The sequence below is a fragment of the Cimex lectularius genome, unplaced genomic scaffold (assembly GCF_000648675.2).
Source record: "Cimex lectularius strain Harlan isolate CLEC.00 unplaced genomic scaffold, Clec_2.1 scaffold388, whole genome shotgun sequence".
In the NCBI taxonomy this organism is placed as follows: Eukaryota; Metazoa; Arthropoda; class Insecta; order Hemiptera; family Cimicidae; genus Cimex; species Cimex lectularius.
In genome coordinates this window covers 44030-70188 of record NW_019394187.1, presented here as the reverse complement: position 1 = coordinate 70188, position 26159 = coordinate 44030, and the positions used below count along the sequence as shown (strand labels likewise).

The following is a 26159-nucleotide window of genomic DNA, read 5'->3' as shown; positions in this document are numbered from 1 at the left end:
TAAAGGTAGTGGTCACAAGAATGACAGGAACTGTGGTTGATGTAGGCTACTGGTGTATTCGGTAAATTTCATTTTTCAAATTGTCTTAAGTAATAAGTAGAGTTAATTTGCATATTTTTTAATTTTTATTATCTGTGATTTTCCATTGTTTATATTGTCTGTTGTGCTTTGTGAATAACTTTCGTCGTCTAATGATTAAATTAATTAAAGAATAAGTTGTCGAATTCTTTTTTTTTACCATTTGTCATTTCTATTAATTTGTTGGCGTCGTGAGGAGCGGAAAAAAATAAGGTAGTTTAGAAAGACACCTTTTTCATTTATTTTTTCTGAGAAAAAGATGTTTTTCTAGGTCTTGATCGATCATCCTCACGACCACAAAAAAATATTTAAATAACCGGTCACTAAAAAAACACAGATTAGTTAAAGATTTTTTTTTTAATGTTAAAAAGAACAGTGTTATTTCAGTATGGCTAACATAGAACTCCAGCATCTATTTTCAATTTGAAATTTCCAACATACAGATTTTTATTTGTAATTATTTAATATAATATAATTTTTTTCACTTTTTTAGTTGAGAGTTACTCGTAAAAATGGAACTTTTTACCTCTGTAATATTTAACTTGGAAATATATCCCTGAAATCTTTATATAGCTTTAGAATAGGAAATATAATTAAGATTATCGTCTTTGTTAATTTATTAAAAATAACACTGAAACCAAATTAGTATAATCCAATTTGATAATAATGCCACCGTAAGATAAAGATCTTGGGTTCGAGTCCAGCGGCCCCGCATTCGAACCCGGCATGCTTACAAATGGGTTTTTGTGGAAAGCCAGGCACCCCGGATCGGTAGGACCTCTGCTTTGCCTCCGAAACAATAAAAAATAAAATAAAATAAAAATGTAGGAGGAGGGCCTTAGATGTTTGTCGGCCCTAAACTTCCACCATTACAGGGTGGTTCGTTACAGGATGAAAAAATAAAATTGGGTCATTGTAGACTTGAAAATCTAGGTTAAATTTTCTAAAGAATAAGACATCTACCGAATCTGTTTTAAAATTGAAAGGTTTTTGAAGAACTTCGAAAATTTGCGACCTCCTAAAGAAAGAAGAAGAAAGAGAAGAAGAAAACGTCCTAGATAAAGGCGAATTTCAAAAAAATCGTTTCATTTAATAAGTTTTGGGTTATGCAAGATGTATGAAGATTAATTCATATTGATGACTAATGTTTTAATTACATGAATTACATGAAATATTGAACACTACAGATTAAAACTAGAATAACGACTGATATTTTTTTGTAAACAAAATAAAATATATCCACTAAATCACATAGGTCACCTTACGAGTCCCGGCATTCAAATTTTGTTATCTTAAATGCCATTGGGCTTGTTTTACTCGTTAATAAGTCAACCTTAATCCATTATGTTTAGTGGTCTGATTGACCAAATTACTTCTTTCAAATAATGAACCTTTTTATGTAAGGTTTTGGTTGAAATGAAAAAGTATCACGAGCGGGATTTGAACCCACAACCTTCGGCACAATACGCCGCTGCTCTAACCACTTGAGATGGTCGTGGGTTCAAATCCCGCTCATGACACTAACTTTTTCATTGCAACCAAAATCTATATGTTAATTTTAATCTGTATTTTTTATGAGGGTTCGAAATAGCAGAGATCAAAACAACCCTCGGTCATTTTATTTTTTCAATTTTTTATGCAAGAAAATCTGAGTTGGAGTTGTTCTTCCAACAAAAAAAATTCAAAAATTATATCTTAACGAAGTGAATTAGAAAATCCATTTTGGTGTCATTCTGCTTCAGTCTGCCCAAGTTTTTTGTGCACCCTATAATAAAGTAAGCTGAGAACTACAGCAAATTCAAAATGAGTTTCATGCAGTAATATTTTGTACCAAATTATCACAGAAATGCAAATATTAGCTCCATATTAAAGATAATAAAAACAAATCGTCTGACCTAGAAATTATTCCTAATGAGCCTACCATATGTTAGTTATTAAGGTTCATTGGGTCTGATTCGATTTGAAAACGCATTAAAGCTTCTCAGTTGTGAACATCCGAGGATCATCTGTTATTGTATGTTTCAGGAAGATAAATTGAAAGAACGATCGGTACTTTCTTTGCCCAATGATCTTCAACGACTTGTCCGCCGATGATCGATGGTTAAAATGAGAATGACAGTTAATTTCGTCTTTTCCGCTGGCTCTTGGAATGGTTCCTGTTTGTAATAATCGATTTATCACCCGGAACCGAACAAAATAATAGGATGGTCCGCTTAGTTTTCTCCCGGCCGCTCTTAACGGGCAGCTTTTCGATGCGGTCCGCAACTAGACGTTATGCAAGAGGGCATAATCGCGTGAAAGTGGCTCTCGGTCAAGTTCGCTCTCGGTACTTCGAAGTATAAGCGGTCACTTCTATAAATATATAAATTACTCTGAAATAAAAAAATTCAATAAGGAAATAATTTATGGCCGATCGTTCAATGGCTATTCATCATCAAATCAGGTCTATAAAAGACTGTAAGCCCTTTAGACATCTTTCAGCGTATAAAAAGAAACCACCTTAACACAACACACAGAATAATAAAATACGACATAAATAAAATATTTATGATTTTGGTAAATGTTACAATGTCGGATACATAACAAAAACTGCAGTAAAGTGGATTTGTTTGGATAGTGAAGGAAATTATTAAAAATAATAATTTAAATAATTAAAGTTACTATCAATGAGGATGTTATGGGACCCGACTGAGTAAAGTAAATCACCATTGAAAATAAGAAAATACTGCTATGGCTGTCAGGAAAAATACCACAATGACCAGAATTGATAACTACACTTCCTCTAATGTATTTTTAACGGTTGATCAGTAGTGTTTTGTGTTTTTCACTAACTTCTCCTTAAGCATTGCTTTTCCCCAGTTTACTTTTTGTTCAAAGCAAATCTCCTGAAAAAAATTGTCATTGTTTGGTAAAATTTCACTCTCAGAGGTTCACCAATTTGAGGCCGGATCCGGAAGAACAAGAAGTCGTCGACATTGGCCATGGCCTGGGGTCAAACGCGTTCAGCAGACGGGACGAAAAGAGCCAAGGTCCGGGTTGTGAATGGACCATTGAGCCGCGGAGAAAGTGGCCATCTCTCTGATGCAACAAGTTTTCACTCGCTGACTCAACATTCGTTCCCGGATCCCGGAGGATAACGCCCGGGAATATTAGATCACACCGCATCAGCGAAAGCTCGACGGTCGTCGCCCCTGATCCGCCGAATGATTTTTAAGTTCCTAGCGCTTAGTAAACAAAGAGTTTTTCAGAACGATAAAATAAGCTCAGCTTTTTCAACGAGTGTGGGACAAGTTCTACAACATAAGGGCCTTGTTGAAGCACATCCTACCTGTGATAAAAAGTAACTTAGAAGCTTAGAATAAACCAAAAGAAAAAAAACATTATTAGGTGTTTGACGGTTTAACAATATTTTATTAATTTAGAAAAGTGTTGATGTAGCTAACAGCATTGGTCTCTTTATTTATTTATGTGTAATCTATCTCTATCTCTCTTTCTATCCATCAAACTCCTTTCTATCATACACGCTCTGCCTCTCTCTGCTTCTGTCTCTACTTTTCTTCTTCCCCTCTCTCTCTCTCTCTCTCTCTCTCTCTCTCTCTCTCTCTCTCTCTCTCTCTCTCTCTCTCACTCTCTATCTCTCTCTCTCTCTTTTTTCCTTTTCTTTTAAAAGTCATTAGACACATGTTCTAACAATATTTTGATAATTTAGTTGATGTAGCTAAAACTGTGGTCACTTTACCGATCTCTCTCTCTCTCTCTCTCTCTCTCTCTCTCTCTCTCTCTCTCTCTCTCTCTCTCTCTCTCTCTCTCTCTCTCTCTCTCTCTCTCTCTCTATCTATCTATCTATCTATCTATCTATCTATCTATCTATCTATCTATCTATCTATCTATCTCTCTCTCTCGCTCTCTCGCTCTCTCTCTCACTCTCGCTCTCTCTCCCTATCTCTCTCTCGCTCTCTCGCTCTCTCTCTCACTCTCGCTCTCTCTTCCTATCTCTCTCTCTCTTTCTCTCTCTCTCTCTCTCTCTCTCTCTCTCTCTCTCTCTCTCTCTCTCTCTCTCTCTCTCTCTGTTGTTTTGATTCAGCTTTTAAAAAACATCTTTTTACATTCCACCATCTTATTTGTTCAATATCTAGTTTATCTAATTTTAATACTCGTATTCTGAAGGTTACGGTGCTAATGTACACGTTACCACGATTTGGGCGGTCATGGTTCGCATTAATTCCCTTAAGGGCACATAATTGTTTTTTACTTTCTCCCAAATGAGCCCGGACGCAGGATTGTTCTGCTTCAGCTGCCTTTGACTCTATGAGTCAGAGGTGAAAGTAAAAGCCGGAAACATTTTAAATATCTTCAACCAACGTTATATCGTTCACCAAATTTTTAATTCGACGAATTAAAATAGTGTTGACACAAATTTTCTCTCGGCTGTATAAAACAAAGTTATACATAAATCAGGAATGTTAGTACATTTGGTATTTAGTGAAATGAATATAAGTTTCTTAGATACGTTTATTAATTAAATATTTACAGGTGTTACTAGACGAATTACAAAATACTTTTTGTACCTATTTCTAAGCCTAGATCATCAAAACTTACTTACGATTCTTTTCCATCTTCATTTGGATATTTTCTCTTCATATAATAACAATACTGTTGTCAAACTATAAAGAGAAAAAAGCTTTGAAAACACATTTCTCCGATTATGAACGTCCACTAGGTCAAGAACCCTTAAGAGAAACTAACGGTTGTAGCATGTGAACAATGGTGATCCATGTCATTTCACTTTCATTTATAAATAAAGGTTTTCTTTTAAAACCTGAAATGAGATTTTTTTGTTTAATATATTAAAAATTTGTTTTTAAATAACCTAGTTTTGAAAAAAGATGTTTTTATGCTTAGGAATTCTGATCCGACAGCACATGAACGATTTTTTGGTCACTTTGATTTCTTGTATTAATTTGTATCTTAGTCTTTGTGTCCGTGTGTGTCGGTTCCAGGTTAGACGTAAGCCAGGATAGACCTCCAAGGGAGCATACGTCAATTTTAGGGGGTATCATTAACGGACATTTTTTCGGCGGGTAAAAATAAATGGGCTTAATTCAATACTTTGAAGTTATTGCGGCATCAAGACCAGAGGATTGTACAGCTCTTTCGTCGGCAAAGGAAGCAAGGCGGTGGTGGGTGTAGTCGAGATTTATGAGGTGTAGATGAGGAGCAGGATTGGTGGGAACCTTGTCGAACTCCGAAGAATATTTCCATTAGGCAGGAGAAAAGGATAAGATATTTAAAAGGACACGTTTTCCTCCTCATTCCGCGCGTGATCAAAATTTGTTGCAAGACAAGAGAAGATCTCATCAATATTCTTTAAATTCGCTCTGGGTATGGGTCTTTGGAAATTCGCTAAGAACCAGCTCCGTTGTGCTGGTTCCGCTAAAATTCAGTTAAACGATCAGGCTCAGAGAATAGTGAAGCCGGAATATGTGAGGTATAGATGAGGTACAGGATGGGTGCACTGTATCACGCCCAATACCAGAGCACAATATTCTGAATCGTTTGATATGAAGAATTATTCCGTTAGGTTAAGGCAAAGGATTAGGTACAAGGTATTTTTGGAAGGAAATGTTTTAGTTTGTATAGAAGACCACCATACTAACGCTTGTGTCAAGTAAGTGAACAGAGTATTGCTTAAGGATGAAAATATGAAGAAATTTTTGAGGTAGTTTAGTAAAGGTTCAATCATTTAAGTAGAGAGGAAGTCGTTCGATGGGTTGGTATGAATAACTTCATGGATGAGTTTGCCGGGTTTTGGCAAAAGAATGGTATTGAAGTATTGCCAGAACAATCGTTGAACACTTACGCTACTAAAAAAATCAGAAACTAATCTGATCTGTCCCGTACTCAGAGGCTTTCTGTATTATTTCAGGCTGTATAAAGACGATTGAATGTAGGAGTACTGAAGTTTTTTTATCTTTTATTTAGAGAGTCCCCTAAGTAGAGGTGTTAAATCTGTAGAAAATGAATCTCTCATGCCATTGTATCCGTAACTCTCCTGCCGAAGGAATTCCCAAAATAGAGCAGTCCCTTATCGGAGATTTCACTGTATTTGAAAGGTGGAAAACACCTGACACTTACATAGTTACAATTATTTCAGAATAATAAATGAGCCTGATTTTGTGCGGATAACTGTTATAACAGGAGAGTTTGCTTTAGAAGTTGGCCTTTCTGGGGGTAGGGCCACAGCAGTAATGTAGGAAGAAGGGGAATAGTTTCTGCAAATGAATCACATTTCACATAGCCCGCAATGGCAACAATTAGTGTTTGATTAATCTTTAATTTTTCTACTATGTGAGCTTTATTGCTAGCAACTACAGAAACTGTCCTGTTGTTGGAGAAGTTTTGTCAAAAGTGGGAGAGAGATCGACCACAAGAACAGAAGACGTTCCTGTCTGAAGGCTTTAGAAACAGGTACTGGAACAGTAAGTGGAGGAGCTTTCGACAGTAATTTGACTTTGGGGTGTTCTAAGCCAATAAGAGGATATCGCTTATAGATTTGAGACCCGATGCTTCAGCCTCCTCGGCTCTGAGTTTCTTCTTATTTCCACCTACGACTTTATCAGTCTGCATCAAATCTTTATCAGTTGATACGGGTGTCTATGCCCAACTTCGCGGTCAGACGAGGTGATGACAGTGAATTTAGGTTTCTGATAGATTCGTTCCTCTAGCATTCATTTAGTCATTTCACATTAATTCTCCTTTAATTGTATTTTATTATTTTATCGCGTTGGCTTAATAAAAAGTAATTAATAATCTAAATCGGAAAATTAATGTACTTTACATTGCCATAGACTTTGATAACTATTTGATAACTTGTAAGTTAACATACCATGAAATGGTTTGTGTCCATCTTTGGTTTTGCCTCTCACAACATCGAAATGACGGGCTATTTCATAGAAAATTAGTTACGGGTAATAAAAAGAAGATTGTATATAAAATCGGAAGAAGTGAAAACATTATTAGTAATTTTTCTATCAATAGAAGAAAAACCGTTTTAGAGAGGGTAGACATGAAGAAATTCGAAAAAAGAAAAAGACTGCATGGATAAATGTGTTGCCGACGTCGTCAAAATACCAGAAGAAAACGTTATAAACAATGATGATAACTTTTATGCTAAAATTATTTATGCTTTCATACCTCGGTCACACGAGCGAAAGTGATTTTTTGGGTTCGTAAAATTATTACATTTCTTGGAATAGAAAGCTCGGACGACGCAATGCTGATAGGAAAAGTTCCCAATTGCTTACGTACATTGTTTTAAGTATTCACTTTCACTGCTTGTCCAAGGCATAATCGAGCCGGATCTTCCAGTTGAGATTTCTGTGCTGACCCAGAACAAATGAAGAACGACAATGAAGCCTAACTCAATTAGATCCAGCATTTTCTTTCCCGTTAAAATTTTGAATAGCGTCTTTAATTTCGACGAGCCTCTTGCGAATCGTGATTGAACCGTCAGAGTTTTGAAAACTATTTGTTTTTTATTTTTCTTAAAGATTCGTCTAAAATAGCTCAGATTCGTGGCAATGTACAAACCGTTATACGTCCGGTGTAGAAAAAAAATCTGACGACCCTGCGTGTAGAAAGTGGAGCTAACCCATAGCGCAAACATCTTTGCTCGTGCGTCTTTGAAAACAAATAGAACCCAGTAACACACAAAGGCGACGGGAAAGTATGTATCAATAGAGAGCTTACAATGAGTCCCCTAATGAGAAAGTTTAAGAACATAAGAAGCTGGTTCTGGAATTTTTCGTCTTTGAAACGTTATTTTGCATAAAGAAGAATCAATATTTACCAAGAAAGACGACTAAACTGAAATACCGACCAACATTTAAAAGGCATTTTCAAGAAATAAACGGCTATTTAGGTATGTATTAGTTAAATAATATTTATAGTGTGAAATACACATTGTTGACAGTAAATCATTAAGTATTTTTTATAAAATTAGAATCCAGTCGATCAATTCTTTGGTTTTTAACCGTCTAGTCCTTCTTCTTCAGTTCTAAGAAATCAATGATTTTAAAGCCACTAATAAAAATGGCAAATCTAGCTAACAAAGAAGCAATGATAATAACCCAAACAGCTGCCCTAGAAACAATAATATTACCTCCATTGAAAAAGAAAGAAATTAGATGGGAACTAAAAATCAGACACCCACTATTGAAACAAGGGAACTGACCATAAATGACCCCAAAACATTTGTAACATCCTTCAAAGTTTGAACAGGCTACAAAGGGGAAAAGTCAGTACAAAATCAAATACAGTCATACTGTATATATATANGTGCCAAGCGTGTGTGTGTGTGTGTGTGTGTGCAGTATGACTGTATTTGATTTTGTACTGACTTTTCCCCTTTGTAGCATGTTCAAACTTCAAACTAAAAAAAAAATATATATATATACACAAGGTGGCCCCAATCGATTCAGCCACACTTCCAGATCTTATAGGAAATCGAACGCTTAGTAAAAAAGGTCCTATGAGCCCGTGTCCGAAAACCCTTCAGTTCCGAGCTACAGGCAAAAAACCATGAAAAACCACGTTTTTTTAATCTTATTCGTGAAATTGTTTGTAAACCGTTAGCCTGACCGCAAAACAGCTCGAAACAACATCTGTAGAGATTAAAACCAGCCTGATCGGCCGAAAATTTCATTTTTGGCGATTTTTCGAAGCTAGCAGGTGAAGGGGTACACAAAATTCACCATTTCTGACATTTTTATCGAAATTCACAACTTGAACACCCTATCAAAAAATTCTCCGTTACAAACCTCGTTTGTTGGTGATCGAATTCTCCGTCACATTAGAAAAGCAGTAAAATTAGCCAAAATTCGAAAGTTTCATGAATCGGACTGGCGTTGGTTTAATGTGACGGAGAATTCGATCACCAACAAATGAGGTTTGTAAGTTTTCTTTTTAGTTTTTAAAAAGAAAAAAAAAGTAATATTTATTACACAGCAAGGAAATACAAAACTGAAATAACAACTTCCAATTAGGGAATCTTCGGTCTATACTCGATGAAAGCCCGGAACAGATAAAAAATATTAATATTAGCAAAGGCTTAGGGAATGTAAAGAAAGAGGGGTTTCTTGGAAGTGAACACGTGCAGGTGTGATGAGGGAGGAATGTGAAGGGTTGCAACATTAATGGTCAAGCGAGTATGTAACACCTCCCCCTTTAAAAAAATAAACTTCCTCCTGGACGTTGGACCTTAAGATCCCCTATTACAATATTGCCATACAATAATACAATAAACTACATAATGCCTTCATGACATACATTGTTTCTAATTCCCATTATTCAAGTCATATTCATAATACAATAAAATTCAATAATATATGATTATGAAACATTAATTTTATTTAAGTCTATTTAATTTTATTTATTACATGGTTATAAAACATTAATTTTATTTAATTCGATTTCTTCCATATTTGAATCTGTTTTAACATCTTTTGATTCTATTTATTTTATTTCGACAAATTTCAAACTTAAGCATACAATATATAATAATAAAAATAATAATTAATACAATGATTGTCATCATACAATACAATATAAAAGTTGAACCTGTATTTTCGTCATTAATATTCTTGCGGATATTTACAGGGATTAGAAGATTCAAGGGTATATCTTGTACAGAAAATTTCCTTAGATGAATTTCCATTTGAGTCTGTTGGTTCGCCGTTGAATTTATTAAGTCGATTTTAGGCAGAATTATTGGATGTCCACTAGATGTCGATTCGTATACCAGATGTTGTCCTTTGTAGTAGATCGTCGCGGACTCCGTCTGCATTAGGTAGATTCCGTGAAGTGTTTTCGTTTCGCTTTCTTTACGTGTGACAATAGTTAATTTGTCAGGCGTAATAGAGACGATTAAATATTTATTTATCTCTTTTATCAGTTCGATATGATTATTTGTCGTTTGAAGGAAAATCCGGCCCTTAATTTGTCTCATTGTTTTTATTAATAAATATTTGTTTATGCTATGTTTTAAATTGGGAATACCAATTAGGGGTAAACACACTTAACCCTTGTTTTGTCCAGCCGCAACCGACAAGCCCCGGGAAGAGGAAGGATTACCTTTTATTGTCATCATAATCACATGCCTTTTATCATCTCTTTTACGGAGGTCCATCCCGAGATGCGAATAAAAACCACTACATCGAGATACATGGCAAAGTCCACATCTCCTAGACCTACGGAGCCTAATATGCTCAGGAAACCCTCCGTTTGCACCCGCCGAACCGATCACCCCAGTATGCCCGCCCTGCACCCGCCGTACGATGATGCCTTAAATTCGTACCTTACCAGCCCGAAGATACTCCAGAATCGCCTCATAAACTTCTAAACTTTCAGAGCCCAAGAGGGACTTGTAATTTACTGGTTTTTCCGAGCCCTTAATATCGTAAACTGTATCCATTAAACGTCTTTCTATGATTTACATATTTGGTGCAAGTCATAAATGAAGTGCTCAAGATCCTCTGAAATTCCACATGTTTCGCAAAGATCATCATCACGCACATGGATTTTGTGAAGATATACTCCACATATCCCAAGGTTACTCCTAAGTCTGTTGGTTGCCCTTGAGTCCTGCCTATTCATGTTTGTCATTGTAAAACACGGCTTTTTCCTGAGGTTTGGGTTTATAGAGAAGTAAAATTTCCCAGTCGGAACGGAGTCACTGTAGGCCTGCCATTCTTTATTCTTGCGCATTTTCATTTGGCAATTAAAATCTGAGACTGGGGTCGGAAGCTCCAGACCTATACCATCCTGTGTGGCTCGGTTTGCATAGTTACTACAACATTACCATGGATTCCGGTGTGACCACGAATCCAACAAAAATATGTAACAATACCCTTATCAGTTTGCAGTTTATACGCTGTTTCAACCACCCGAGCTACCAAGTAATTTGGTTTTGATTGAAGGTAAACATTTACTTAGAATTTGATGATGTGGCTGTTTCTTCCTCCTCATTGCGTAACCTACAAATGGGGTCATTATTTAATATATCCTTATATATATATATGTGCAGGAAGTCGACGTCCCGTTTAGCATAATTTCTTCGATGGAACTGGATCGGTGATAAGATACGTCGTCTTCGTAGCATTGGAATCCTCAATTTAAATGTTTACATTTATTGTTTAATCAAATTAAAGAATTACTTTTTGTTGTTTTCAGTACAAATTTATTTTCGGGAATTACAGTTACATAAATGTGGTCTAATTTAGAAGGTATTGAATAGAAGTTATAAATATCGTATTCTACTTTTGAAATAAGAGGTATTGACAAGCTATAAATGATTTCGTTATCATGGATTTTACAATTGACTCTTATTAAATTTCATACTCTGAAATATTTTCCAATTTTACTTCTATAAGCATCTGGGTAGCATAATGAAGAGACATTTTTGAAAGTTCTTCGTAATATAGTTCGATTTGTTTTAATTGTTGTATTGTTTAATTCAACGGCGAACCAACAGCCTCAAATGGAAATTCATTTAAGGAAATTTTCTCTACAAGATATAACCTTGAATCCTCTAATCCCTGTAAATAATCATAAGATTATTAATAACTAAAATACAGGTTCAACTCTTATATTGCATTGTATGATTATAATCATAGTATTAATTATTATTTTTATAATTATATATTGTATGCTCAAGTTTGAAATTTGTCGAAACAAAATAAATAGCATAAATTCAAAAGATGTTAAAACAGATTCGAATATGGAAGAAATCGAATTAAATAAAATTAATGTTTTATAATCATATATTATTGAATTATATTGCATTATGAATACGAGTTGAATCGTGGGAATTAGAAACAATGTATGTAATGAAGGTATTATGTAGCTTATTGTACTATTGTATGATAATATTGTAATAGGGGATCTTAAGGTCCAACTTCCAGGAGGAAGTTTATTTTTTTTAAAGGGGGAGGTGTTACATACACACGCTTGACCCTTATCTGTTGCAACCTTTCACATTCCTCCCTTATCACACCCGCACGTGTTTACTTCCAAGAAACCCCTCCTTCGTTGCATCCCCAAGCCTTTGCTAATATTAATATTTTTTAATGAATCCGTTCCGGGCTTTCATCGAGTAAAGACCTAATTGGAATTGGTTATTCCAGTTTTGTATTGCCTTGCTGTGTAATAAATAGTATTCTTTTTAAAAACTAATTTATATAAGTAATATATAAGTTATGGTTTTGCGTGTATTAAATTAGTTATATATATAATGCAGGGTGGGCGACGAAGACCCGAGGAGTTAAATGCCTGGGTAGACTCGTACCCCATCCCTACAAGGTCCGGGACTTGGTCGGCTCACGTGTCCTGCATAAACCTCTTGGACTGGTTCACAAACCCGAGGATTTTGGGCCATTTTATCTCGGGGAGTGATTTGGTGATGTCCTCTCCTTCAAAGATTTCAAATCTAGACCTAGCATACCTATCACATTCTGCGAGGTAGTGCTTTGCCGTTTCTTCTTTTNTAAAGAACACATAAACAAAAGTAAAAGGATAACTAGTTAACATTAAAATACATTAGCGTAAAAAGAAACGTGTTCGTAGGACCGCGTGGTGGTAACAACTCAAACTGTCAGCTGGGGCCCAGATAGAGGGGAGAGACAGGGTTCCCGCCATGTAGGGCCTCCGTTGACGTAGTGGCGGTGAACATCCTACATATATATATATATATATAACTAATTTAATACACGCAAAACCATAACTTATATATTACTTATATAAATTGGTTTTTAAAAAGAATACTATTTATTACACAGCAAGGCAATACAAAACTGGAATAACTAATTCCAATTAGGTCTTTACTCGATGAAAGCCCGGAACGGATTCATTAAAAAATATTAATATTAGCAAAGGCTTGGGGATGCAACGAAGGAGGGGTTTCTTGGAAGTGAACACGTGCGGGTGTGATAAGGGAGGAATGTGAAAGGTTGCAACAGATAAGGGTCAAGCGTGTGTATGTAACACCTCCCCCTTTAAAAAAAATAAACTTCCTCCTGGAAGTTGGACCTTAAGATCCCCTATTACAATATTATCATACAATAGTACAATAAGCTACATAATACCTTCATTACATACATTGTTTCTAATTCCCACGATTCAACTCGTATTCATAATGCAATATAATTCAATAATATATGATTATAAAACATTAATTTTATTTAATTCGATTTCTTCCATATTCGAATCTGTTTTAACATCTTTTGAATTTATGCTATTTATTTTGTTTCGACAAATTTCAAACTTGAGCATACAATATATAATTATAAAAATAATAATTAATACTATGATTATGATCATACAATGCAATATAAGAGTTGAACCTGTATTTTAGTTATTAATAATCTTATGGTTATTTACAGGGATTAGAGGATTCAAGGTTATATCTTGTAGAGAAAATTTCCTTAAATGAATTTCCATTTGAGGCTGTTGGTTCGCCGTTGAATTAAACAATACAACAATTAAAACAAATCGAACTATATTACGAAGAACTTTCAAAAATGTCTCTTCATTATGCTACCCAGATGCTTATAGAAGTAAAATTGGAAAATATTTCAGAGTATGAAATTTAATAAGAGTCAATTGTAAAATCCATGATAACGAAATCATTTATAGCTTGTCAATACCTCTTATTTCAAAAGTAGAATACGATATTTATAACTTCTATTCAATACCTTCTAAATTAGACCACATTTATGTAACTGTAATTCCCGAAAATAAATTTGTACTGAAAACAACAAAAAGTAATTCTTTAATTTGATTAAACAATAAATGTAAACATTTAAATTGAGGATTCCAATGCTACGAAGACGACGTATCTTATCACCGATCCAGTTCCATCGAAGAAATTATGCTGAACGGGTCGTCGACTTCCTGCACATATATATATATAAGGATATATTAAATAATGACCCCATTTGTAGGTTACGCAATGAGGAGGAAGAAACAGCCACATCATCAAATTCTAAGTAAATGTTTACCTTCAATCAAAACCAAATTACTTGGTAGCTCGGGTGGTTGAAACAGCGTATAAACTGCAAACTGATAAGGGTATTGTTACATATTTTTGTTGGATTCGTGGTCACACCGGAATCCATGGTAATGTTGTAGTAACTATGCAAACCGAGCCACACAGGATGGTATAGGTCTGGAGCTTCCGACCCCAGTCTCAGATTTTAATTGCCAAATGAAAATGCGCAAGAATAAAGAATGGCAGGCCTACAGTGACTCCGTTCCGACTGGGAAATTTTACTTCTCTATAAACCCAAACCTCAGGAAAAAGCCGTGTTTTACAATGACAAACATGAATAGGCAGGACTCAAGGGCAACCAACAGACTTAGGAGTAACCTTGGGATATGTGGAGTATATCTTCACAAAATCCATGTGCGTGATGATGATCTTTGCGAAACATGTGGAATTTCAGAGGATCTTGAGCACTTCATTTATGACTTGCACCAAATATGTAAATCATAGAAAGACGTTTAATGGATACAGTTTACGATATTAAGGGCTTGGAAAAACCAGTAAATTACAAGTCCCTCTTGGGCTCTGAAAGTTTAGAAGTTTATGAGGCGATTCTGGAGTATCTTCGGGCTGGTAAGGTACGAATTTAAGGCATCATCGTACGGCGGGTGCAGGGCGGGCATACTGGGGTGATCGGTTCGGCGGGTGCAAACGGAGGGTTTCCTGAGCATATTAGGCTCCGTAGGTCTAGGAGATGTGGACTTTGCCATGTATCTCGATGTAGTGGTTTTTATTCGCATCTCGGGATGGACCTCCGTAAAAGAGATGATAAAAGGCATGTGATTATGATGACAATAAAAGGTAATCCTTCCTCTTCCCGGGGCTTGTCGGTTGTTTACCCCTAATTGGTATTCCCAATTTAAAACATAGCATAAACAAATATTTATTAATAAAAACAATGAGACAAATTAAGGGCCGGATTTTCTTTTATAGAAAATTCAAACAAAAATTTTACCAAATATTAAATATTAGTTAACAAATCCGCAATTATGATGGTTTTTGATAATCTTCTATGAGTTCGTTCAATTTGTTTTTGTGCACTCATTCTCCTTATCGCTCTTCCTATTTTCCTCCTTTTTTCTTAGCCAATTGGCGAATATAATTGTGTTGATTTTGCTAATATTCTATTTGTGTGTTTTGTACAAGTGGGGATTTGTTTATTTGCATTAATTTATTCTTTCTTACTTTATATAATATTAGTTTTGTGTGTGCGTATGCGCCTGTGAGATTTATTCAATTAGGTTAATCAAAACTTGAGGGGTAGATAATAGATTTTATTTAAGAAAAAGACATAATCCGCCGATAGAATAGTTTTTATATTACATGCTTTATTTCTAATAGAGTTTGGAGATGCAATTTGAATTGCATTTGAAAACATATAAAATCTACTACCACAACATAATTTTCTAACAACTTAAGCACAATTTCACCTCATGCTCTATAACATTCAATTCAAACCTGGAAGGTATTTAGAAACATTTGAGAATAATCGAAGAAAATACACCGAGAATATAATTTTAGATGTTACTCATATTTATGTATCCTGATTATAATCAATGCTTTTGTAATATAAGTATTTTCAAAACAATTTGTTTCTTCGTCTTCACTTTGTACAAAAACAACAAGGTAAGGTTTTACAAAACATAAATAAACATTAAATAAAGTAGATTTAATAAATAATTTAAAAAAATAAATAATGTAAATTTATAGCAGTGGTTGAAAACATTTTACATAGAAAACTTTACATCCTTTTCTACAAGTTCATAGGTAGAGATCTTTCTTCAGTTTTCGTAAACAGGCTGCTGGTCGTAATGGTACGGGCTTTGCTCATCATGGTCTACCTCGTAAAAGCTACGGTGATGATGGCTGGGTATGGAAATCACCTCGTATGAAGAGTGATGGCCGCCCCCTCCACCGCCTCCTTTCTTCATCGCAGCAAGAGCGGCCATCATCAGCGCGGCCATCGATGCTGCCATCGCTTTACCAGCAAGGGCTGCAAGCGCGGCCATTCCCATCGCCAGCATCATGCCGCCCATCATCAGCCCGATGCCTCCGTACCCTTTATTCTTTCTCCTGCCTGCAAATAAATATTTATGAGTCTTTTAGCTTTAGGCAATAGTAATAACGGGTTAAATAAAACTGATTTAAGTGTAAAAGACAGAATAAAAACAAATGAATAATCAATAAAATTAAATATAATATTAATAATCAATATTAATAATAAATCAAATTAATTTATCATTTGTCACAAATAAAATTAATAAAAAAGAACAGTCAAAGTTAGAAAAAAATAAAAAAACGTTAAACAAAATTATTAAGAAAATTTAACACTACAAACAGACAAACATTAGCAGATAAGGAAAATTTATCATTTTCAATTTTCAGTTATTTGGCATTGCACTAAATTAATATATTTTATATTGAAAAAAATGTTTATTAAATATATTTATTGAAAAATACTGATGAAACTTAGTACGAAAGCCAAAACAGACCATTATGCCAGATAAGGTAATTATTGATATAAAATATTATTAACTATGAAATTATAGCCTCAAGGAAAAACGTAAAGAATTTACTTTCGTTAGACCGTATAAAATTGTTATTATTATTTGTACAATAAAACGACAAATGTCGACTTCGTTAATGTTTATAATAGTTTTAAATAAATTGAATATATTTCAAGACTTGATTATACAAATAAGGACAGACAGTAAAAAGAGACAAAGAAAATAGGTTGAGGAAATTTGAGAGGGGGAGAGTGAGTGAAGGTTAACATAAGAAAGAAAAGGAGAAGTAGAGATAGAAAGACAAATTTGATGTACTTTATTTCCCAAGTGTACAGCATAGGATATACATGTTCTTTCTTCCTGCGAATAGATAAAGAGAGTGAAAGAGTGAGCGAGGGAGGGAGGGTCTGCAAGAATGAATAAATATTTAATTTATTGGCTACTTTTACATCTAACGTCAGAAGGATTGAGTAAAAAGTATAGGGAGAAATAATAGAAAATAGACAGAGACAGAAACACAGACGGCAGAAATACAGCGAGTATGTAGAGAGGAAGGGCGATGGTGAGAGAGAGAAAGAGTTATACTGCGAGAGTCAATGAATCAATTTTAAATTTACTGACCACTTTTACATCTAGCGTAAAAGGAATTGGGTAAAAACGATAGGAAGAAATACCAGCAAAATAGCCATTGGGAAACAGAGATAGAAAGTTGGATAGGTAAAGAAAGAGAGAGAGAGAGAGAGGGAGAGAGAGAGAGAGAGAGAGAGCGATTAAGTGAGAGAAAAAGAGAAGAGAAGACAGACAGAGATACAGACAAACACAAAGAGATAGTTTTTTACTGTTTGACAGCTTGTATCAAATCGCCATAAAAAATATCGCTATTAAAAAAGATTGTAAGGTATTAATTATTATGATAAATAGAATATCTAATAATACCAATTAATTATTGATAAGTACGCTTGGATTTAATAAATGGAGATAATTTGAAGATGACTGATAATTTGGTGATAAAGAAGAAATTATTAATTTTAGTTTCATCAAGTAAATTTGATAAGATTTATCGACTTCATTTATACCGTTATACACTCTTAATATTCCCATTTGAAAAACTTTAACGAACAATTTGGATGTTGGATGTTTAGAAATATGAACTATTAAAGTGTAGAAATTTTGAAATTATGACGAGTTGTGCGTTAGTTCATTGAATCTCAACTATCTTCAACCGTACGCGTCAATCTTCGAAGAAAAATCATTCAATTTTTGTCATCCAACAGTACAAAAAGTGGGTGTTTAAAAATATTATTTATTAACTTCACTATTTTTCGTGGTCCGGCTGACCAATTAATATAATTCAATTACTACTCCGCTACTCGATGGGAAGTTAGTGCCCGAGGGGAACGAAGTCTCGATAGCTCAAGTGGTAGAGTAGCGGCGTATCAAGCCGAAGGTCGTGGGTTCGAATCCAGCTCATGACACTGACGTTTTTTTCTCAACTTAAAACCTTAATTAATTGAATTATTTATTAACACTAAATAACAATTGGGATCCACAGATTTCATAAAATATCAAACAAACATAATCTAAAATATGTGTTCGGATAAAACACAAAAATGGGAATGTTTTCATCCTGTTCTTTTTTTGAGCATACCAGGAGAAAGCGTAGTAAGCATGACGACCATCTAAAAGATGTGGTTTGCACTGATCCCCCCCCCCGATCACATTATCACTAAAAAACTATGATTGAAACATGATCTCAAAATTTTTTTCAATCAACCTTTTATGTAAGGCCTTGGTTGAGATGAAAAAGCTAGTCACACGAGGGGGATTCGAACCCACGATCTTTCAATTCGCCGCTGCTCTAACCACTTGAGCTCTCATGTCACTAAAATGGTTAGAGCAGCAGCGTATTGAGCCGAAGATCGTGGGTTCGAATCCCCCTCGTTACACTAACTTTTTCATCTCAACCAAGACCTTAGATAAAAATTATAGTTAATTGAAATAATCAAGCCGGACTGCTAAAAATATATTGATTAATATGTTTTATTGTTTTGTTGAGTTTCTACCCAATCGAGATTACTTTTACATCGATAGAATAAGACAAAATTCCTCCTCATTAACATAAATCCGTGAGAAAATGAAATCAAAATATTTCAGGCTCAATTTTTTCAATTTGGTTAGATGAGATGAGTTCAATGTTTTTAGATGAGTTGGATCAAAGATTGAAACTTCTGGTACGCTTGTTTTTGTTGTTTTTTCGACAACAAAGAAGGCATATCAACCCTCTGGATGTCGGCTTTTTGAAAAAAGCCTGTTTGTAAGTCGGTTTCGAATGCGTAGGGCACGTGACTTACGTTCCAGTCTAACATATCTACAGCGTGATCTCCGGGCGCTAGGTAAAAGCTCATATCTTTTTCCTTCCAACGGGAGAGAGCGCTCGTCTTACCGCAGCTTAAAAAAGGACCTCCGTTGTCCTGCGAGTCCTTCGGTTACGTTGTAAAACATCTGGAGCGTTACTACTAGGAGGATAAAAATGCCTGCCCCTAACTATTGGTCGTCCGCGGACCGTTACACGGTTTATATTCTGAGAGTATGAAGTTTTAACCGTCTTTTTTTTCAGGGCCCTTTGTCCTCATTCCAACCTATGCCAGTCTGCCCTGCTTGGCCTAAACATGCATTTCCTTAAGTTCGTGGAAATTGATGTTTCTAAATAATAATATTTATAATTAATCGATCGAAAAAGAAATTATTTCTGATGATGCTGATATTTTAGATTTTATTTCGTTTTTGTTGTTTTTCACCATTTAAAAGAGACTTATTGAAGAATTTGCTTTTTGTCCAAGAAAAAAAATACCTTGGTAAATCAAGTCCTTTATTTAAAAAAGTTTTTTATTTTTACAAAATAAAGCAAATGTGTAGTTTAAATTATACACCGATTTTCTTCTGGAATCCACGGGGTGCTGGTGATTTTGAAAAAACGCCCATTTGGAATACGTCGGGTTCGAATTAAGCGCCTTTGGATTCGAACACTGGAACTTTACCTTTAGCGATGTGCGCGTGTCAACGCCTTAACCGTTGTGGCCACCGACTTTTCTGTGTTGAGTAAACATCTAAATCTAGACGACTAAGACTACTGAATGTCTAGAATAATAGACCAGTACTGAAGATGGGGAAATGACGAAAGCATCTGGCAAACCAATAAAGTGAGTATAGGCGGACCAAAATGATCGTTAATAACTAAATCTTTTTTTATCGTATTTTTAACTCAACTGATTTAAAACTGTGTTTATTTAACCAGTTTTTTAGTAAAATAACATAATTTTTCACAATTCTCATATTTTATCTACTTAAATTTAAAACAACGCCTTTGCCTTGGACAAAAATAATGTGAACCAATTTCTGACATATATACAAAAATATAAAGCATCCTCCTTATATTTAATTATAAAAATATGAAATTATTTAAATTAAATTACTAATAGCCACCTGAGGAAAGGGACAGTGAAGTATTGAATAATGGCATTTTCTCTTGCGGTCTGCGGGGTAATAACCAGTTATTTGTCGTTTTAATCATTTTGATCCGACTATCCTCGCTGTCCGATGCGATTCAGTTTTTCCCCATCATTGGTGATTTTAATTTAGTCGGGCCTCTTTTATAAGTTCGTGAAAGGTGTTGTGGACGGATTAATTGTGCATATTCTTTATTGCCATGGTCTGTCCTCATGATCGTCGTCCTTTACGATTTTAATGTGTATAAGGTCTCACACGGTGTAAATGATGTGTTGGGTGTTCGTGAATGTTTCCGTCCAGAATGTGTCGCGTTTGTATGTCTTCAAGCATATACTTTTTTCGTCATTTGCAGTAATTTCAAGTGATTAGGGTTCGTGGTCATTTTGAGCAAGGCGAGTCGTTTAGTTAATTTTTAGTCTCCTTCTTAGTAGTCTTCCCTATGTGTGTAAATGTGATCCATTTAATGTCTGTTTTTGTGGTGCTTACATGCGACAACAATGCACTCATCTAATTCATCTCTTAAGAATTCCATGCATAAACATTTTTCATAGATTGTTCTATTCCGAGCATTTTTTATTCGTTAACAGTTTTTTATCTAGTTTGAAATCTAACGTCTCTTCCCAGTATCTGATCTCTAAAGTTTACCGAAGGATAGATTTGTATGACTAAAAAGTAAACTAACCCAACACTTCTTGATGGACGATTCCATATGGTAGAATCAACTTACTAAAGTTTCCTGTTAATGTCCACATTTATTATAAATAATCGTAATAATCTTTTAAAAAATATTAAGCTTATATAAATTTGAAAAAGAAACACGCATGTTCTTCGTGGATTTCATGTTAAGCGACCCTTTTGTCATGTACCCTTAGTACATATTTCATATGTCAATTGTCCTTATATGTGTCGTAGAGATATGATAAAACAAAGATTTAATCACATCCATAAGAGAATTGATCAATTCATGGGTTATATTAAAATAAAAATTCGATATTGCCATTTCTCTAGGCAAATCAAGTGATTTGTTACCTAAACACAGAAGCTATGTTACGTACTTGGCGAATTGACAAGGACTCAAAATTTGGGGGATTTGCCAGCAGCTGTACTGATTTATTTACTCACTTCAACTTCAAATTCTTAGTATACCACTAAGTGAATTATTTAATAACAATGCCTTAATAGGAGGATTTGCCAGCCGATGAACTTGCAAATAAGACAATTCGTACCAGAATTTGAAGCGGGTTGAGATGAAAATATTTCCGAAACGAAGTCTACTGGAGATCATTCATGAGGTATTTTTGAAACAAATCAAGTGATTCAATCAATTTCGCTCAAACTCAGCTTAATTTGTGGGACAGTTTTTTTTTCCTTTTTTGGCAGCATCGTCCCTTTGTTCTTTTAAGTTCCGTTATTTTTGACACAAAGAGCATATAATTCTCGTCACATATGACTTCTTCTCTAACAACCATATTTTCACATATTGCACTAGACTTTTACAAAAGTCGCATAAATGAGCCCCGAGATTTATCATCAAGTAAGTTGTTAGAGAAAAAGAATTAATATAAAAGCACAGAGGGAACATGCTGTAAAAAATCTCGAAGGATAAACAATTGAAAGATGCTTATTTAAGTAAATTTAATGACGTATTAGTGGTTTTACAGTTTTAACTGATGTACTTTGATCCATTGGATACAAACAATTGTAAGGAAATTGTGTAATTCAAGAAAAACACTGTATTTCAAATCGATACTTCAGGAAAATTATTTTTATTAGAAGGACAAAAATTCAAAAATGTGTAATTGTAAAAAATCAAAACATGCAAAACAAACAGATATGTCTATAAAAGAAAGTAACGTCCTTTGAAACACAATATGCCACAATCATCACGTTCCATTTAATACTTCAATAATATTTAACATCTCCATCGAATTGGCCAATATATCCCTAAGAAAATTGGCCAGTTCGATAGGGTGTTCGGCTACTCTTGTTACAGACTTTGTCCGTAGATTCTACATTCAAAATGGAACCAAAAAGTCCTAATTAACTATGATCCGAACCTCAGCAGTTCGGAGTTATTCCACTTTTTCTGATTTTTTAAAATTTCATGACCTTGCTTCAAATAAACAATGATAACTCCAAAACTAAAAGGTTTCAAGGTGGATACCTTGAAAACTGCGTTAAATTTCCAATACGATGTGATCAATACTAAACCTGTAAACGTTGGAGAAATAAGCGTAGTGGCCAGAACTATGAAAAATAATTTTTTGTTCAATGATTATTGATTCTAAACTACTATTTCCAAACCTAGAGAATAGCAAATTTCAGAAAACGTACTCCATTTAATTTTTTTTTTAGTTGTATAATTGCCATTTTAATTACTTTTTTAAAAGATGAAGAAATTGATGGAGGAAAGGAAAAAGCCGTGGCTGACGGATTGGTAAGGTGGAAAATTAAAAAACAAACTTAAGGAAATTTTGAATGAATTTTTTAACGTTTCTTTTTAATTTGGGCTCGAAACCAAAATAGTGCAAGTGTTTACTTATTTACCAACACGGCTGCAACATTGATTAAAGAATTATCGTGTTTTTATTCTCCGGAATAAAAGATTTTTAAGATTCAAAACGTTTTTAGTTATCTATGTGATATCTTGTTAACACTATGGCTACTTTTCCTAATGAACCTGATATACTTCTTACGTGCGGGTTTTGCAGGTTTAATGCGACGGCCGCGTCGAAAATACATTGCGGAGGGTGAAGAGCATTTCGAATCAAAATTAAAAAACGTTTAGAAAATCCATTCAAAAAGTTTTTTATTTTTATTAATCTTTCCACCTTAGCAATCCTTCAACCACGGTTTTTCTTTTCCTTCATCAATTTCTTCATCTTTAATCAAAGTAATTAAAAAAGCAGGGCACCCGGCACCCCGAGGGTTGGGTTGATATGACCTCTGCTGTTGCGAACCCTCGTTTAAAAAAAAATTGCACCACTAAAAAGGATATAAAATGGAGTACGTTTTCTGAAATTTTCTGGTCTCTACGTTTGGAAATAGTAGTTTAGAATCACCATAGTAAGTTTTTCAACTTAAAAAAAAATATTTTTCAAAGTTCTTGCTACTAAAACGCTTATTTCGCGAAAGTTTACAAGTTTAGTATTAATCACATCTTATTGGAACTTTAACGTAGTTCAACGGTATCACATCAATCTTAAAAAATCAGAAAAAGTGAAATAACTCCTTAGCAGCTGAGATTCGGACCATAGTTAATTAGAACTTTTTGGTTCCTTTTTGAAAGTAGAACTTACTGGCAAAGTTTATAGCACGAGCAGCCGAACACCCTATATAAGTTACACCCGCACAAAAGCCTTAGTTCAGCGACATCTTCGGAGAATTTTGTTAGCAATAAACCCTTCCTTGTTCACTATTCACATTACACTTGTAAAGAATGATTTAGATTAATCATATCCGTGAACAGGAGAGGTTCTTCTCAAATTCTAAGTTGTGTTTAGCTAATAAAAAAACTTTGTTTTTAAAGACACACGTTTAGTCAACACACGTAACTTTTATATATACATATATGTGTGTGTGTGTGTGTGTGTGTGTGTGTCTGAGTTTATTATCCTGTCATAAATACAAAAAGTATAGGTGCCAGAAGTAATAACATTCTGGGAATATTTCTCTGTTTATGTCAATCTATCCCTATTCCTGCATAGCACAAGTATTGTATTTTCAATGTCTATTCTTAGATATCGAAGATCAATAAGATATTAACATTACTAAGGCATTAGCAAAACATATTAAGATAATTAAATAATAAGATAATTAAGATATTAAGATAATTTACGTTGTTTTAAAAAATGAAAAGAGAACAATTATTTTCTTTATCTTTATGCCAATAGTATATAAAAAATACTTCTATTAATAAATCTATAAATCCAAAATGATTAACATACGGGCAATAAAAAAAGAAGAAAATTACGACTAGATTAATTTTCATTTAGTCACAGATCACGACCATTTTGGATTCGAGAGATTTCTACTGGATTTGTGCTAGATGATTGGAAATGGCCAATTTTATAAAATGTTACGTAACATAAACAAGTCTTTTCCGGATAATAACAATGTTGATGTAGAATGATGTTTTATTTTGTGATTATATATTGTTCATGTTTTGTAATTGAATGGTTAATTAGAAGAAGAAAAACGTACATACCCTCTTCTACAGGTTGTAGAAAGGTGAGTTTTGGCATTTTGATCTGTATCTTATGAGTAGAGAGCAAATTGGACACAGTTTCCCCGAGGGATTTTTCTCCAGAAGAAGGATCGACGGTCGTGTTGACAGAAGGATCTCGTACAAGCACCAAAGAATCGCCAATAATGGTCATCTTGTCTTCCCTGGCCGCCCTTTCAATTAGCTGCACCGTCTTCTTCTTCATACAGGATATTGTGTCCTTTTCGGCGCACGATCTGTACGCCCTGAAGACGAGATCGACCGGGTTCGATGAATCGGCTGTTACCAAAGCCGTGAAACCGAGGCACGCCACTGTTAACAAGATGTTCATCTTTCCTCGAATGAGAGCCGCCGAAGAAAGGGTCAAATTTATATAGACGAAAACGTCACGCTTGTCTTCTGCGGCCGTTTTTTCGCCGGCTGCGGTTTGCCTGGAGATAGGCCAAGTCTCTGAGAAGGATAGATGTGGAACACCCATCTGGGTCCCTGGTGATCACCAATCGGAACATTTATGGCATCGAGAGATTGCCGGTAATAAACTCTGTTTTTACCTACCGCATTTACGGACTGAAAACGGCGATTTCTCTCAAAACAGCTAACCTCCAGATGACTTTTCAACATCAAACCATTTTAGTTTTCATGAGTATACAATAAACGCATAAAACTTAGCAATTAGATTTCAGTAGAATTACAATTTCTTGGAAACAAAAGAACTTATTAATCACACGTTTTTAACGGTATAGGAATGTGTGAGTGTGTGAATGTATATATATATATATACATATATATATATATATAATACTTTATTGCAAAAAAGAAAAGTTATAAGCATTACATAATGTATAATTTAAAGTAAAATTACGGCATGGATGGTCCGTCTGCCGGAGGCCGATTTTCATTTGACTTAAATTTTTGGTCGACACAGAGAAAAAAGTACAAAAGAAACAAAGAAAAAAATTGATCCTTAAATAAATATTACAATTGATAATTTAACTTTTAATAATTACATTAATTACTAACATACATTATTAACAATAATTTTTGTTCTTTGTTTATTTTACAACAAGTATAGTTATATAAATTATTTGGGCCAGCAATTTAGAATGACAAGGCTTTAAAATATTCAAAAATGAAATTGTAATATTAACTCTTGGCGATAGTGCCAGGCGTGGCGAGCATATTTGATTAAATTTTTGTAATCATTAAGCAGTTAGTCTATAATCTGTGTCACATTCAATTTAGCAAAATTTAGATGCAGAAGCCGAATCTCCGATAAGATAGTGCATTTTGCAATAAAATGCACTATGTCTTCTTTAACCTGGTCATTGCATAATGAACAAATTACATTTTCTCTAGCCCGAAAAGGTACACCATTGAGATAAAGGAAGTCCCCTCTGATTTTGAATAACCACCTTAACTCGACCAATGACAAACCTTTAGACCTGTCCTTAGATAGGTTAAACATATTAAAATCATCTTGGTAAAGTTCCTTATAGAAAAAAAAAGCGCGAGGTTGATCTAACTGGTTCACGAAGTTCTTCACTGAAATTGACACTCAGTTTTGTTATAATTTCCTTAAACTGCAAAGGCATTCAAGTTATTTATAGAAAACGATGAGTCACATGATAGATCCCTTCACATGCTATTCCAACGTTCAAACCACAATGCACCACGACTAACGACTTCCAGGGCTACTATTTTGGAAAGACGGTAATCAGGATGTTTCAAGATTTTAAAGATGTAA

General features: G+C 34.5%; 1 protein-coding gene across 1 annotated transcript in view; it reads right to left on the bottom strand.

Moving 5' to 3' along the window:
* Nucleotides 1-15872: 15872 nt before the first annotated feature.
* Nucleotides 15873-26159, bottom strand: part of LOC106669333 (nucleoplasmin-like protein ANO39) — a 48117-nt gene continuing 37830 nt past the window's right edge. Inside the window, exon 2 of the mRNA XM_024230040.1 lies at nt 15873-16253. Coding sequence (XP_024085808.1) covers nt 15958-16253 — 296 coding nt within the window. The 3' untranslated portion in view covers nt 15873-15957. The remainder of the gene's footprint in view (nt 16254-26159) is intronic.